This window comes from Larus michahellis, chromosome 6 (assembly GCF_964199755.1).
Source record: "Larus michahellis chromosome 6, bLarMic1.1, whole genome shotgun sequence".
NCBI lineage: Eukaryota > Metazoa > Chordata > Aves > Charadriiformes > Laridae > Larus > Larus michahellis.
Genome location: NC_133901.1, coordinates 32,575,703 through 32,593,160, shown reverse-complemented (window position 1 = coordinate 32,593,160; position 17,458 = coordinate 32,575,703). Strand labels below are relative to the sequence as shown.

The following is a 17,458-nucleotide window of genomic DNA, read 5'->3' as shown; positions in this document are numbered from 1 at the left end:
GCCTGTGGTGGATTATACGTATTCATTCCACAACTTGCCCATTGCCACGGTTGAAACTGCAGCAGCAGAGGAAAAAAAGCCCCACTGTTGGATATGCACTAAAAGCCCATCTTCTGCCAGAAATACTCTCCTGGGAATCTGTCCTGGTGAATTCTCATCGGTACAGGGACGGGCATCTATGTCACGAATTTTCACTGAGGAAAGGAAGGATACCAGCCTTCCACCAAGTCGGGTTTGTCACTAGTCTGAAAGGAGATCCCTGGCTATGCCTGGAGAGCAAACCTATTGACAAGCTCACACACTCTCCAGGGGCTGGGCACTGGAAATGCCAGTAGAGCTCTTAGGGCTATACAGATGAAAAGGGGAGTCTTACGCCTGGAACCTTCCATAGATGCGTTCCTATGCCTAAGGGCAATCAGTTTTCCTCCACAGACAGGCTGGTCAGTCTCGCCTCGGTGCCCGGCAGGATCATGGAGCAGATCTTCCTGGAAACTCTGCTAAGGCACACAGAAAATAGGGAGTACAATGATAGGACACAGGGCAACGGTTTCAAACTGAAAGAGGGTAGATTTAGCTTGGTTATCAGGAAGAAACTCTTTACTGTAAGGGTGGTGAGGCACTGAAAGAGGTTGCCCAGGGAAGCTGTCAATGCCCCATCCCTAGAAGTGTTCAATGCTGGGTGAGGCTTCGAGCAGCCTGGTCTAGTGGGTGGTGTCCCTGCCCATGGCAGGGGGGTTGGAACTAGATTATCGTTAGGGTCCCTTCCAACCCAAACCATTCCGTGATTCTGTGATCAGTGACAGCCAAACATGGCTTCACTAAGGGCACATGGTGCCTGACAAATTTGGTGGCCTCCTACAACAGGGTTACAGTGTTGGTGGATAAGGGAAGAGCAGCTGACATCATCTGACTGGACTCGGGCAAGGTATCTGACACTGTCCCACACGACATCCTTGTCTCTAAATTGGAGACACATGGCTTTGACAGATGGACCACTCGGTGGATAAGGAACTGGCTGGATGGCTGCACTCAAAGAGTTGTGGTCAACGGCTTGATGACCAACTGGTGAGCAGTGATGAATGGTGTTCTATTTAACATCTTTGTTGGTGACATGGATGTCGGGATTGAGTCGACCCTCAGCAAGTTTGCTGACAACACCAAGCTGTGTGGCTGGAGGGGAGGCTGGAGCCATCCAGAGGGACCCAGACAGGCTGGAGAAGTTCAATTGGGCCAAGTGCAAGGTCCTACACATGGTCTGGGGCAATCCCAAGCAAAAATACACACTGGGAGGAGAATGGTTTGAGAGCAGCCCTGAGGAGAAGGACTTGGGGGTGTTCGTGGGTGAGAAGTTCAACATGATCTGGCAATGTGCACACACAGCCCAGAAAGCCAACAATATCCGCAGCTGCATCAAAAGAAGCGTGGCCAGCAGGTCGAGTGACATGGTTCTGCCCCTCTACTCTGCTCTCATGAGAACCCACCCGAAGTACCGCCTCCAGCTCTGGGGACCCAAACATGAAAAGGACATGGAACTGTTGGAGTGAGTCCAGAGGAGACCATGAAGATGATCCGAGGGCTCAAGCCCCTCTGCCATGAGGACAGGCTGAGAGAGTTGGGTTTGTTGAGCCTGGAGAAGAGAAGGCTCCAGGGAGACCTTATGGCGGCCTTCCAGTACTACCTAAAGGGGGCCTACAGAAAAAGTGGAGAGCGACTCTTGGTCAGGGAGTGGAGCAATAGTACGAGGGGAATGGTTTTAAACTGAAAGAGGGTAGATTTAGATTAGATACTAGGAAGGAATTCTTTACGCCGAGGGTGGTGTGCCACTGGCACAGGCTGCCCAGAAAACTAGTGTATGATCCATCCCTGGAGGTGTTCAAGGCCAGCCTGGACAGGGCTTTGAGCAACCTGGTCTAGTGGGAGGTGTCCCTGCCCATGGCAGGGAGGTTGGACTAGATGATCTTTAAGGTCCCTTCTAACTCTAACCATTCTATGATTCTATGATTCGTCAGCAATGTTTCAAGTCACACAATACTCAGTCACGTTACAAAATGTCAGTAAACTTAAGGACAGCAGCCTCTTTGCAGGTTTCTAACTCAAAAGCAAAAAGCAAAAAGCCTGGTCCTTCCATGTGGCTGGCATCTTCCCATGGCTCTTCTGAGTCGGACTGCACCAGAAGTGGCACTGCCCCACCTGCAGTAGACATACTGGACCAGAAATGATGGTTTCAAGATAGAAACCACCATACAATCCACCAAAACAGAAAGAAAACCACAACAGATAAAACATTGTACACAAAACAGAGACCCCTATCTAAACCTTAAAATGGTAAACAAGCTGAAAAAGAGGACTCTCCACAAAAAAAGACCATGCAGAACACAAGATAACGTAAAAATACCATAATCCAGGAAGCCAGGGCCAACACACCCAGATCCTGTACATAACAGTAAAACCTGGGTTAAACACTCCAGGGGAGAAAGGCTGAGGCCCTTGGAGACTTTGAACTGGCCAGCCACGGGCACCAGCCTTCAGCTCATTATTTCTGTGTTAGATGACCCTGTCCTCCCTGTGAGACCCCTCAGGGCAGCTGTACCCAGCTCCAGAGGGGCGGATATGGCGTCAGCATTGTGGGGAGGTGCTTCCTGGGAGCAAGATCTCTCATGGGGGCACTGGGAAACCCTCCTCAGGCCTGGATGCCTGAGAAACATCTCTGCACTGCTCCACATCTCACCAAAACCAGGGACAGAGGAAGGCTGCTGTGGAGGCCTCCAAGAGAACCAGCTCACCTGGGCTGTTCTGCAGCCACCAGGTGCCTCTGCTGTCAGGCGGGTCTCAGCGTTGCTCTGCAAATGGCTGTCACCTCCCTGCAGAATGCTCTCCAGCACATGGTACGTCTGCACTGAGACTTCTTGGGGAGGAAGTCCCAAAGGGAGGGATGGGGTTTGCTCGGCCCCCATTCCCAGGGTGCCATGAGAGAGAGCTGCCACCCCCAAATCTGCTCTGTGCCGTGGACACCACACACGAGCTGCAGACATGGGTCAGGACAGCTTTGGGGAGCAGGCAAGCCATTCCGTGGTGCCCCCGGTGCTGGCAGAAAGCAGAGCCGGAGATAACGGGGGGCAGCCCAGGGCAGCCAACGGCAGGGTGCAGTGCCTGCAGAAACACCCAGCTCCTTGAGCCTCGGCCCCAGGGCTGCAGCTAGGGGCTGGCACTGGCTGGGGCTTCACTGGGAAAAAACAGGTGGGGGTGACCCTGACACCCCACACATGTACCTCATCCCACGATCTGGGAACATGTCCCTCTGCCCATTGTCGCCATGGGGTGCACAAAGCAGCGCCGCTGGCCCTGGCGTGGTCCTGAGCCATGTCTCAACAGATGAGCCTTTAACCAGCAGGCCTAAAAAGAGGGAAAATTGCCCAGAACTAAGCTGTGCTCAAGTTTTTGCAGGCAGTATGATTTTTTGAGCTGCCTGGCGGTGCCGCACCTGGGGAGCGCTCAAGACCCAGGGTGGCTGCCTGTACCTGCAAGCAGCCGGTGGAATGTGCGCAGCGGGAGCCAGCGGTGGTTTGTGTGGCTGTTGGATGGGTCTGGGCTCTAAATGTGCCCAACATAGTACGCCTGGTTCCTTTCTCCTTACGGGTTGTATTTAGAGCTTAAACGGTATTTTTTTAAAAAGCACAAACAACAAGCAAACAGAAAAACAGCTGGGCGATTCCCCCCCCCCGCCCCCCACTCCGAGCTGGGCTTTTTCCCCGCAGTCCTGACCACTCTGCAAGTTCATCACCAATATTAGGCAGCAGGACTGAGCCCAGGGAAGGGCTTTTGCAGGCAGCGCACTCCTTGAGGCGCCTGGTAATGCCGTTGCTGGGGGGTGCTCAAGAAATAAGAGTCAGTTGCCCGTAGTTGCTATTTGTGGTCCCTCCTCATCGCCCTGTCTGGCTCCCTGCCCCCATCTTTTAATTTCTCCCTCTCTGTCTCTAGCCAATCACTATTTTTTTCTTTCTCTTTCTTTCTCTGAACGGCTCCCTGACCTTATGTTTTTCGTCCCTCCCTCTCTGCCATACAGCCTGTTTTTGTCTTTCTATATTTGTCTTTCTCTGTCTGGCTCCCTGTCTGCCCTATAGCCCGTTGCTATTTTTTTCTTTCTCTGCATCTCTCTCCCCCGCTCCCTGTCCTTCTCTCGTTTCTATCGCTCTGTCCACCTGCCTGGCCCCATCTTCCTCGCTGTCCTGCAGCCCGTCCCCTTTCCTGCCTGTCTGCCTGGGCCTTCCCTCTTCCCTCTGGGCCTCCATCCCGCTCCCCGTCCCCTTTTGCTCTTCCCCCACCTCAGCCCTGGAGGCTGTCGCTCTTCTGTCCTTCTCCGCCTCCTCGTCCTGACCCTGGCCCCTGCCCTCCATCTCTTTCCCGCTCTCCCCCTGCTCCTCACCAGGATTTCTCCTCCCTCCGCTCCCTGCCCAGCTCCCCCCTGCTCTCCCCGTTGTCCCCCTGGCCTTTCCCGCCCCTCTCCGCCGCTCTCTCCCTCTCTGCCCTCCTCCTCCCGGCTCCACCGGGGCTCCGGGGCCTGGCCCTGGGCCGGGGCAGCCCCGGGGAGGCGGCCCTGGTTCCTGCGGGGGTCAGAGGGCAGGAAGGGGCGCCCCGGGGCACGCTGGGAGCTGTAGTCCCGGCACGGATCGTGTAATTGCTGTGATTTTCGCTCTCTAGAGACCACACATGCTCTTATTTTTCTCACCACCAGTCTTAAATAACATACAGAAAACCTACAGTAAGTCCATCATGAATCAGCTAAAAATTCTGAGTCGTAAATTGTAGCCCAACCCTTTAGCGCCATCAGTGCTGCTCACCTGTCCTTTCTGAAGGGGTAGATTACTGGCCTTAATGGTTTATGTCCCTTCAGTACTGACCCTTCAGCCGATGTCTGCTGAAATTTACAGAGACAGGCTTGGTATGGCTGGGTAACTATAGAATGAAATAATTACCTTGGCGTCGTCCTTCGTTCTTAGAGACCTGATTTATAGAAGGTTCCTGCATCAGCTGAAAAGGCAATGGATATTTTGGAATCTTTTTCAGAGAATCAAATGGCCTAAAGACAATCATAAATGAGCCGAAAAAGGCTAACATGAAGGCTGTGTATTAAGTGTATTTTTATTAACGGAGCTCTCTACCCATTAGAGTACAAACCATCTCATGATGCCTGCAATGTCAATTCACAGTGTCAAGGAAAAGTGGTTGGAACAGAATTAATGCATACATTTACCTCTCATAATCCCATCTTTAACAACCACCTAAACTAAAACTAATACAGTCCAGTAACTGAGTAATGAACATTAGAGGGAATGGATGATGTTTCCACAGTGAAAGTAAGCTCTCCAGTGAGGGCATCTCTACTTTTCTCCAAGCATCCTTTCCCTTTATTTTACCTACAGCAAATTCTCTAATGACAAACTTGCTTACAGACGGTTGCAGCTCTCCAAGGGGAAACCAGCCTGATGCACTGAAGACAAACTCTCTGAGAAGAGACGGCTAAAAAATACCGGGAGGTCTGGGAGGAACGCTTTGTCTCGGCTGGCCAGAGCGGTCTAGCTGGGGTTCAGCTCTCAGGGCGGGGCACATGACAGCAGTGGACATCGTCCCTTGTTATCCTTTGCACTGCTTTTAATCCAAGGTAAACTGTTTTAAACCACTGCAAAAAAAGACTTGGCAGCCATGAGGACAGCGCCGCCCTCATCTTCGCCTGGCCCACTGGTTCCTGCGTTGCCACTTTCCGGTGAGCGGTGGTGCCGTGTGCCGTGTGCGGGCAGGAGAGCTTCCCCAGCATGCCCACGCCGTGCTGGGAATGGCCTCTGCCCCACCTGCAGAGCCTGGGCAGGGAGTGGGCAGCACGCCGGCAGGGAGGGAGGCGGGGAGGGAGGCAGGGAGGTTTCGGGGTACCATCAAGCTCCAGGCAGTTTATTTTCTTGCTACTAAAACTCTGTAAGATTGGTTGTTAAACTCTGCTATGGCAGCTTAACGCAAGGCTACCTTGCCTTACCCTGTGGCAACTTTTAGTCATAAAGGAACACACCATGATGCATTACGGCATCCACAGACACCACTGTCAGGGTAGGTGTGCAAGTGGAGTTCCAAAGTTCACAATTTCTAAAATAACCGTGCCACCCATACGAAAGGCATTTAGAGATGGAAAATCAAGTGCCCGCAAAAAAGTGTGGGGGTGAATTGGTGTTCTAGAGGAAAAAGATTCATCAGGTTGAAACAACTGAGGATAATAAAGCTTATTAATTGATCACAGATATTGAGCCACTTCCCACAGAGATGCTACAATGCTGCGACAAAATTGATAAATGTATGATACAAAGCCCTTGTCAGGCCTTATCCTGAATACTGCACACTATTTCTAGTCATCTGTGCTCAAGAAAGATGGATTGAAACGGAAATATACCCAGGGCCACCCAACTGGCTAATCAAGGGAATGAAGAGCCTCTCTCTTCAGAGGAGATGGAAAGATTTGGCTGGTTTAGCCTACAGAAACAAAAATTAAGAGAAGAGACGACTGCTCTCATCAGTAGGGCAACTACTTGTGTAGGACTTGTGAAGGTCAAGAATGATACTGGCAGAAGAACAAAGAGATATAGCCTGGAAGTGAATAAATTTGGGCTGGGAATCAGAAGAGAATTTCCAAGCATCAGAGGAGTGAAATTCTGGAACAACGCTGCAATAAGAGACAGAGCGCGGTACAAAAGAAGCTTGTTTTTAAAACAGCAATTAGTAAGATTAAGGACATGATTATCCAAAGCACTTGCTGTGACAGCAGGGCTCCTTCCAGCTCTACCCTGGTGATTCGATGCGATTGATCCTGTCTTTGATTAGAAAAATCAACAGAAGGTGCACCTAAAGGCAAGGAGTATGTTTCTGATTGAGAGACTTTGCAGAATTTATTAGGAAAACACCTCGTTCAGTCATAGAGAAAGGGAATAGTGGAGCAACTTGCCAGCCAGCCATCGCAACTGAACAATTACTCAAAATACAACAATTTTGCAAGATGACATTTTTTTTGAACTAGGTAAGAACTAGAAATCACAAAAAATGGACAAATGTTAAAAGTAGTTTATCTTCAACTTGATTTTTAGTTTGGTGTTTGTTGGTGTTTTTTTTTAAAGTAAAAGCCCATTGAGAAGATCAGTCAGAATATGACCAGGTAAATACCACTCCCTTTAGAGAGCCACATTGATTTCAAAAAATTGACCCAAAAAAACCCAAATCCAAAACAGTTTCTCCAATAATGGATTGATGGCGATGTTCATCTTATCATCCGTATGTCAGGATTTTTCACATCCTGATCAGGCAGCGACCTTTAACAGATGAATCGGCAAGCTAATTCTCCATTTGAGATCTGTTGATAACTGCTCAGATCTGTAAAACTGATGCATTTGCTTGCAACCCTCACTTTGCCAATCTGCTTTTAAAACTCCAGTTGATGCTAAAACCTGCTTTTTCTGTGCATAAGGCAATAGTGCCATCTCGTGGGAAACACGCTGCTTCGTGCCTTATGGTGGGGAAAAAGAGCCTGGAACCTTTCTTCAAACAAATACCTCCTCATGAAAAATAGATTTTTATTTTTCTTTAAGTTGGCTCCCTCCAGTTAGCACGTAAACTTTCATCTAAAATGCCCGCTAACCTTTTCTGGGTAAGGTTCCGTAAGGACTCGCCTCTTCTCCGAGATGCTCTCCTACACACCCTGGCCCCAGCATCCTGTTTGGGTACAGCCCAGGAGGGTCCCGCGGGCAGGAGGGAGAGCCCCCAGCCCAGCTCCGACTCGGCCCGCAGGCAGAGCAGCGCTGCTCGGCGTCGCCCGCAAGACCAGCCTCGCTGGGCAAGCATGTGCCACGAGTCCTCAGGTGGGCTGTACGTGCAGTATGTACACACACACAGTTGCCAGTCACATCCCAACCCTGCTTCTCCTATCGACATTTTTGGTCCATTTTATCTGATTTTGTGCCTCTTTACCTTTTTTGGCAGAGCCAAAACACAAACAGCACTTGGCACACCGAAGAGCACTGGAAACCTTTTTACATTTAAACTGTCATCCATCTTACAGAGGGAAAATAATGAGGATTCATCTGTTTATTCCACGAGCAGTGGAAGAAGCATGGCAGGAACAAGGCCCTTTCTTCCAGAGAGCTCCACCTGCATGGCTCCTTGGTGAAGAAGGGAACTGATTAACCCAAACTGGCTTCCTTTTACACAAAGCAGGTGTTAAACAGAAACCCTCTGCCTCCTTCAGATTCCACCTTTCCTCCAAGGCTTCTCCTCCTACTGCCACGCTGGTCCTCATCCTGGCCCTGGTCAACCTGCTTCTTGGTAAGCAAGTAAAGGTAAATGCCAGCACAGCTTTTTTTCCTAGATGCCTGTTAAACGTTGTGAGTTCTGGAGCCATCAGATAGATATTTACCATAAATAAGAATTAAACAGGATCCTGTATTCACAGCAAGTTTCCGTTTGCAGCCCGCAGTCAGTGGTTCAAGACACACTCAAGAATGAATCTCAGGCTGGTACTTCCATGGTGCTGTTGGTTCACCATTGCCAATGAAGCCAAGCGTCAGGAAAAATGGTAAACTATTACTTTCATTTATCATTTGTATGCTTTTGCCAGTATTATAAAACTGGGATTTCTGTTTTAAAATACCAGTATAATAAAATAAGAAGAAACCGTCACACCCACCAATTTTGTCTTCCTGTATGAGGCTCTGGATTGTTTCCCTGGACTGTTATACATGTAGGGTAAGACAAACACACACTCCCAAGCTTAAAATTCCTGGGATGGACAATCTATCACAACTCTTGATAAATTGTGCCGGTATAGTTACAGCACTAGCCACAAAAAAGACGACAAGCTTATAGAGAAGAGATGTCGCCTTGAGCTTTGGCATCAGACGTTTGTCCATCTGCAATAACAGCAATTGAGATCTTGTTTAATTTGGTTTAAGCTAAATTCAGAGCAGGTCAGGTGCTGTTGGTGTAAGATACAAAGAGCTTAGGCTTGGTATTTTATTAATTCTCTAACAAAATAACCAATTTACAATGCAGTTTTGAGATACTATTTTAAAACACACTGTTTATTCAGACTAATTGAAATGGACATATTATTTAGAGTCCAGTTAGTCGTTCCTGAAATTCCAGTCTGCGTGAGAAAAACATACAGTACTAACTGGTATTAATCAACTGAAAATGGTGAAATTCAAAATTTCATATGCATTCCATTGATTTTACAGCTGAAGCGCTGAAGACAGTACTTCATTTAAAGCACAAGCTCTTCAGGTTGAGCAATACACCATATGCGGACTGGAAATGAGAATATTAACTGCATTTCTATATTAAAGGACTGCCACAGCTCAAAATGGCACTAAAAGCAGTATTACAATATGAACAACTTACCCCGAAAGCAGTCATAAAGCTTATACTTAGGGAAACAGAGGAAAAAAATGATAAAATAGCCCTTCAGATTTTCTGGATTTTACATTTGCGTCACAAGAGATTCTGATGAATCTTGGTTGTAAGCTATTTAACGTAACTGCATATTCTAATATTTCCAAAACAATGCGTATAGAAATTTTATAGAATAAACTTTGTGCGATTTTTCTAAACTGCAACATTTTGGCTTACCTTATAATTAATGCAGTACTTGAGAATCACGCTTTACCAGAAAATAGACAAAACTTGAAAAAGACTTGTCACTTTTTAAAAACTGTTCATTTTTTATTAACTAAAATGACTCAGCCATAAAAAGCGCAAAGTGTATAGAAGTGCATAGGGCAAAATGGTTTCTATGAATAGAGGATGATGCTTCCAATAATAAACGTTTGTCTTGTCCATGCTGGTTTGGGGCCATATGTATCATCAACACAGAAACAGGTTTTCACTGAAGGTCCTGAATGCAGTTCACATAGGGAAGCGTCATATCTGCTTGTGATAAATTATATTCCTCTAATCTAAAATGCTAAATGCCAGCTATTGGAGTCAGTCGCCGAGGTGCGCTGGCCCCATCCGCAGCGGAGCGGCAGAGCTTGATGCACGGGGGGCCTCCCGAGGCAGGGAAAAGCCAGGGCAGTGGAGAGACCCACCAGGAGCCAGCAGCTCTGGTGGAAGACGCTGACAAGGTGTGGGCATTGACAGAGCCACAGCAGCTACCCCACACCTATAAAAACCAGCCTGGGGACTAGAAGTGACCAGGAGCGCTGCAAACAGAGTGTGGCACAGTCTGCATGGCAGGGCATCATCACTCTACCAGCTCAAAAGGTGAGCTCCATTGGTGGTCATCACAGTCTCAGAAGGAGCAGAGCTACCGTATCCACCTGGCAGAAAGCCCAATCCTCTGCACTCACCGGAATGGATGTGGCAACCCAGACAGAGTTCCAGTGAGATCATGCAGGTCTTGGGCTGCAGGGCTTGCCAGAGAATTTCGCTAGTAACAGAGGGCAGCAGTGAGAACAGCAGCATGAGGTGTGACCAGGTGGACGATCTGCTCAGCTTGGTGACAGGGCTACGACAGGTAGTAGAATAGTTAAGGAGCATCAGGGAGTCCAAGAAAGAGATGGACTGGTGGAATCATGCTCTGCCCTCCCTGAGACAGAAACAGGAACAGCCACCAGAAAAAACCCAACAAGATCCAGGGGATCCTGCAACCTCCCCCTGCCAGGCTGAGACAGTAGCTTCAAGGAAAGCAGTGAACAGAGGCAAGTCCATGCCCAGGGTGGATGGAGAACCCCCTCCTTGCCCAGCCCACCTTCCCAGGTGCTGCAACGCATAGTCTAAGGGCCACCAAAAAAGGCTTCCAGGCCTCAGGATGGTTGGTAAGGAAATCTGAACCACAGGGTATTTTCTCCTCTCTCCTTCCCGTTGTGGGCAGCAACATGGGAAGAAATAGACGGACACAGTCTATTAATACGTGGCTCCGTGGCTGATGTCACCCACACAATTTTGGGGTTTTCGAGAATGGGGCAGCCTGCACGGCACGAGGCTTGCTGGCGTCAGATGGGATTCACCTTTCTGAAAGGGCGAAGAGGGTCTTTGCTCACGAGTGAGCAGAGCTCATTGACAGAGCCTTAAACTAGGCTTGAAAGGGGAGGGGGACAATATCAGGCATGCCCGTGACAAGCAGTGGGACAACACACCAAGGTAGAGGGTTGGGGTGCTAGTGAGGGTACTCAGCCTGTTGCTCTGACACGTCTGGGTACACTGGAGGATGCTTGAAGTCTTACAGAGATGAGGGAATGGCTCCTGAGGTAATGGGGGGGGGGGGCCAAAAGGGGAGGAGAAAAGAGGGGAACAGCAGTGAATACCTCAAAGGAATCAAGGTGTGTTCCTCTAAGAAGGTGACATGGCCGACAGCTCAGCTAAAGTGCCTCGACACCAATGCATGCAGCATGGTCAACAAATGGGAGGAGCTGGAAGCCGCCGCGCTGCTGGAAAGCTGACACCTAGTTGCCATTCCTGAAACCTGGTGGGACGAATCCCGTGACTGGAGTGTGACTATCCATGGCCAGCAACAGGGGAGGAAGCGGGGGGCAGAGGGGCTACCTTCTAGGTCAGGAAACAGGTAGAGCGTGAAGAGCTGTCTCTGAAGAATAGCCAAGAGCAGGTTGAAAGCTTATGGGTAAGCATTAGAGAGCCAAGGCAACAAAGGGAGCCTTGGGGTTGGTGTCTACTCCAGGCCGCCCGCTCAAGGGGAGCCTATTGACGAAGCCTTCTTCCTCCAGCTACAGCAGCAGGCATCGTGCTCACACGTTCTCGTCCTGCTGGGGGACTTCCGCCACCCCGACAGCTGCTGGAAAAGCAGCACGGCGAGCTGGAGGCAATCCATGAGACTCCCAGGGCCGAGTGCCTTGAAGATAACTTCTTGAGCCAGGTAATAGACAGCCCCACCAGAGGAGCGGCCATACTGGACCTGAAGGGCACCAATGCAAACGAGCTAATGGGTGACATCAAGATTGGAGGCAGCCTGGGCTGCAGCGGTCAGGTGCTGGTGGAGTTCACAGTCCTGAGGGGTCTGGGCGTCAGGGGGAAGAGTAAAGTCAGGACCCTGAATTTTAGGAAAGCAAACTTCCAGCTCTTCAAAGAGCTGGTCAATAGGACCTTCCAGGACACTGCTGAAAATCCAGTTCCTATGAGACTGATAGAAATGGTACTTGCAGATTTGCATGAGGGACATGTAAGTACAGGGAACATGGACTACAAATTCATACCATTGCGCACGTATGAGTTCTCTAAGCAGAGTCTTAACTGTCAGTAACGCTGAGTTTATTTAGAGAAAAAAAATCCCTTCTGTCCACACTTCCACCCTTCCTTGCCCAGCAAGACAACAACGTGCTGCCTCCTGTTCTGCAGGTCATGAGCGACCCGTTTCAGAACGGCCTCGAACACGGCCTCTTCTTTCACAGGGAGCTAATCCTTCTCCAGCAGGCATTCCAGGTCATTGAAGGAGAGCGCCAGAAACTCTGTGGACACCCTGGTCACCTCCTCGAAGTGACGCAGGATGAACTCATGGGCTGCTTCTCGCAGGTCAGGACAGTAGTAGTAGCCTGTGAATCTCCAGATGCCAATGCAATTTTCCAAGCACAGCTGGGATTTTAAGAACTCACAGCACAGTCTGACGATGTCCAGGACGTTGAACTGGTCTGCCGCGATTAGCAAACTTTCAACGTTGTCATCTGTGACCGGCACTGTCCCGGTGTAGGCGTACTCCATAAGGAGCCTCATCATTTCAGAGGAAGTGCCGGGGATTTTATAGACCTTCTTCTCGGCATTGCTCCAGTTGCTGGAGAACAAAGCCCTGAAAAAAACAAAGCAGTGCTGGGGAAGAAAGTGGCCTTGCTGTGTGACACCCTGACCCCATTATCCCCTGTGCCTCCTTCCCCGGGCACCAATTTGGGCACTAGCAGTAGCCATGCTGGGAGGCCGTGGAGTTCTATGAAGGAATGTTTTACTAGCCGGTTGTTTTAATAAGGAGCCACAGGGCAAGTGGGCACCTTGCTTCAACAAGAACACCCGAGAATAATGGTGTGTGGGGAAGGAAAACCTCCCGCCTGCAGCAGACCAGCCAGGCTGGCCACGCTCCCAGCCCTGCACCGTATCTGGGGGTTCGCCAGACACCACTTCCAGGGCTGCTGTTCGATCTGAGCTTGTGGATGAATTTTGGTGTCCAGGGAGGTACCAGGACTAGGGGAAACTGCTGGAGGAGAGTTTGAGTGCCAAGGGAAGCGCTGGAGATACATGAAGGCACAGTGTGGCACAGAGCAGGAAATACTGTTTGGCCCCATCCCCTCCTCCTTCAAGCACTCACCTGAAGTACGGACTGCAGCTGGAGAGGATCATCTTGTGAGCAATGAATTCAATGCCGTCCACGCTGATGAGCCCATCGCCCAGCTTTCCTTCCAGGCAAAGCCCACTGAAGGCGGTACAAGCCACAGCAGTCATCTTCCTCTCCCTGGGTGAGGAGGAGTATGCAGTGCGAGCCAAGCTATCGCCCACCTTGACGCCTGAGGCACTGGGAGATGCTTCTCTCTGGGGTGCTTATAGCACTTGCCCTCCCTCCAACACCATAGCAGAATCCCTGCCTGTCCGGTAGCTCTGCAACATGCCCCATAATGACATCACAGACGTGGGGGGGACCGGGACCAGCCGTGAGCCCCTCCACAGCCCCTCTGTGGGGCCGAGGTCTGGGTCCCCGCAGTCCATGTTGTCGTGGGGCGGAGCCGTGGGGTCCCTGGGCACTGTGGACTTCCACACAGGAGAGGAAATAAAAGATGTACACGGCACTAGGCACCGTCTACAAAAGACTCCAAGCTTTTAAAAGAAAGCAAGGAAGAGGAAAGAGACATTTGGGAAACAGGAAAACTGTCAGAGAAAGCAAGCTTTCAAAACAAGTAGGAGCGTATACTGCTCATTGTAACACATTATTGCCATGAGCATCTCCCGTAGCTAGAAAAGAAAAATGCTTGCCAGCCTCGCGTTGGAAGCTTGGTACCTGAAAAACACTTGTGTTTAACGGAAGCTCTCTCAAGAGCTAGCGGTTTGAAGCAGCAATGCTACCAGGTTCAAGGCCCGCATTTCCTCAGAGCACATGCTTAAGTCAGTTTTGCAAAGCCAGCCAGAAAGCTGAATGGAACCTGAAAATAAAAACCGCCTCTTTCCACCAATGCAAGTAAAAATGCCATGAATGCAGCAGTATTGGATGTTTTGTTGGAAATACATGAACTGCAACAGAATCCTAATAATCTTCCCATTTAGTATTTGCATTTTCAACACCATACAACAAGAAAAAAATGCAACTCCACTGGCAGTCTCCATAAAAGACACAATTCTAGCAGATAGGACCACATATGAAGACATGTACAGGTCTATGCAACTTGGGGGGTTCCCATGGGTATTTGGGGTTCCCTATGAGGGATAGTGAGGGTTTTTTGGGTCCCGTGGGTGGGATTTAGGAGGATCCTGGGGGCTATTACATGGTTAAAGGGAGGCTTTGGGGGCCATTGTGTGTCCTTGATGGAGTTTGGGATGGGTTCCAATCCTCGTGTTTCCAATTTTCCCCAACAGAGTAAAATTCAACTTCTCTTCGGACAAGACAGGCCAGCAAATGTGTTAAAACAGTGCAGGTTTCTTTTGATGTAACCAGGAACAGTGACGCGTACGATGATTTGAAAAGAAATGTTGCAGTAGAAAATCAGCAAGGGCGGCAATCTGGTAAATGATCAAAAAATGAAAAATTGCATGTTCATCCCTTGCCTTGGAGCTGCAAGGGTTGCTTTCCCATATGAAACTGTGATGTATTACTAATACTACATATATTAATTAAGACCGCTGGTACACGGGGAAGGTGGATTGCTTTTGCTCACCAGCTCTTTTCTCATTTACAAACGTGTCACAATTGGCAGCAGGTCTCATAGGAGCATCTCGTAACCTTTCAGAAAGGATTCAGAGCTGTTCATATCGGATACATCCAAAGCTCATTTATTGCTTTAGACTTTCAGTAAACCAAGTTGCTGGTGGGTGCCCGGAGTCGGATCCCTTTTGGTGCAGAAGAGCAGGAGAGGGAAGTGGCCACTGGAGAAGGCAGGGGGCCACAGGGCCACATCTCCTCTTTGAAGGTGCAGACGTCTCCTCTTTGGCGTATCGCTGTAGTGGCAGGATAGGAGAGGGCTGAGTCGGGCACTGTGTGCAGAAAGCACAGAGATGAGCTGTGAATCCTGACGCACAGCCGCTGGCAAACATCCCTCTGAGGTATGGGAACTCATACCGCATCCCCTCATTGCAGCCCCAGCACAGTGATCTTAAATGGGTGCAATGTTAAATAATCACTGTATTTTTGATATACTGTTGCCAACCTAAAGAGACTTCTAGAAGGTGACGTACATCGTCAGAGATTGAATCCTGAATCTGTTGGGACAGCTGCTGTCAATAAAGTCCAGTACGGATGTTCTCCTGATGACCTATGGAGACCAAGAACAGAACCAAGCCTGTCTCCTCCCTGTACCCTGCTGCTTTTGGAAGTGCTAAGCTTTGTACTATCTCATTGCAGAGACCATAGCAGGGAAATCTTTGGGCTTTTGCTATGTATTTTTGTTGGAAGGCCTGCCAAGATATGGTGACTCCATGCTAAAAATAGCAATCATAGATAATGTGGCCTAAGCTCACAGGTATCTTTTTGCCCTGTGGTAATTGTGGTTTTTATGTGTTTAATTTAGTGAACTCATCACCAATGTAATGTGGCCTTTCTGAAAAAGACCATCTTTTCTCTTTCAGCCCAAGTCCCACTTTCACGTCTCGTTGTACCTATACTCCTTGCAGTTGGCTGGATAGTGGGTTGTGCGCTAATGGTTTACATTGTCTTCTCTTGAGGGAAGTAAGTGACTTTTACAGTATCATATATCATCCATGCTTTCTTTGGTTTGCGCTGCCACCTTTTTAAACATATTTTTCTTTGTCTTACAGGACAGAAGAATCTACAATGGTGTTGATCAGAACAACCTGGAAGTTAAACTGAAATTTCTAATTACTAAAATATGTATGAGTTCTTTTTAATATCAATAATGTAAACATGGGGTACACTTTTTATCCACAACAAAAGTTTGAAGTGCTAATTAGAGCATTAAGGAGAATCATCAAACCAATTTCACAGTTTTCAAATGGTTTTAATTGAGCGAGTAGTTTTTAGAGTCCAATGGTAGGTCAGATACCTGGCTGTTCTGCAGCCTGCATGTTGTAACCTTGAATTTAAGCAGTTTTGGAAACAGTATTCCCAGTGTTAGTGATGCAATGGTGGACAAAAGAAGTGAGTTAAGCTCATTTGTGAGATGTGCTGAGCTGGGGAAGAAGTATCACAATGTGTTTGGGGAAGTTTTAAGCGGACAGTGGACAATTTTTTAAAGTTTTGTAGTAAAAAATAAATTATTAAATGTAAAATATTGTGGTGATCCACTCTTCCTGTCCCAAGATCTGAAGCGTTAGTGTCTAAATAAAATTTCTGAAACTACATTAACTTCCTTTTTTAAGAAAGCAAACGAACAGTCATACAAGCATACTAATAGATAAATCAAAAAAAGTCCTTTAGAAAATGAAAGGCAGCCAGGGAAAGTTACCTGGAAGCAATGCATCCTAAAATGTACGACTTGGACTTTCTAAATCCTAAAACATTTGGTTTTTATTTAATAGTTTGCAGATAAATACCAAATGAACTGCTGGTCTCTTCTGTTTACATGATGTTCAGGGCCCAATTTTGTATTTTTCCATTGGCAACCAAACTAGTTCTTGTGAAATTAAATGCTGCTGGACTCAGCGGGCACTGAACTGCATCAAGACCAGGTGGAATTCCAGCCCTGTTTTCTGGCATGCCAGCAGCCCCCCCCTCTGCTGGCTCCAGAGTCCGGGGAGATAGGAGAACAAAAGGTAGGATTCAAAATGAAACTAAATCACTAGTCTGGAAAAAAATGCAATGCAATAGGTGAAAATTCAATTTCTACACCTTACAGGAACTGTTTAAAAGCACAAATACAGGACAGGGAACAGCTGGCTGGGTAGCAATTTTCGGAAAAGAGCCTGGGAATTGCCATGTATCACAAACTGAATTAAGGTCAGTAATGTCATCATGTTGGTGTGAGAAACGAAACATTGTCCTAGGACAAATACCAGAAAAATGGCTTGAGAGATGCATGAAATCACCCCTTAGCTCTACCAGCAACGGCAAGGTCTCCCCAGCCTGCTGCAGCTGGCTTGGGCACCACAGGAACTGGTTGTAGGCTGATGGGAAGGAACTCAGGGAAGAGCAGCCTTCTCCCCTAGGAAGAGGGGAACTGAGGTTTGTAACATTTAACCAGGGAGAAGATGAGCACACTGGAGCAGTTCAGCCTAGAAAAGAGCAGACTGAAGAAAATGTATGTCTTAAATACGATCAGACTTTTTGAAAGAGGAA

General features: G+C 48.4%; 2 protein-coding genes across 2 annotated transcripts; one reads left to right on the top strand and one right to left on the bottom strand.

Moving 5' to 3' along the window:
* Nucleotides 1-12,288: 12,288 nt before the first annotated feature.
* LOC141745362 (kelch-like protein 10) lies at nucleotides 12,289-15,291 on the bottom strand. The gene is given in 3 exon segments (XM_074593039.1): nucleotides 12,289-12,820; nucleotides 13,331-13,474; nucleotides 15,287-15,291. Coding segments are annotated over 3 exon segments (681 nt in total).
* Nucleotides 15,292-15,667: 376 nt separating this feature from the next.
* Nucleotides 15,668-15,887, top strand: STRIT1 (small transmembrane regulator of ion transport 1). The gene is made up of 2 exons (XM_074593038.1): nucleotides 15,668-15,686; nucleotides 15,793-15,887. Exons 1-2 carry the CDS (start codon nucleotides 15,668-15,670, stop codon nucleotides 15,885-15,887), a joined length of 114 nt encoding a protein of 37 aa, XP_074449139.1.
* The last annotated feature ends 1,571 nt before the right edge of the window (nucleotides 15,888-17,458 follow it).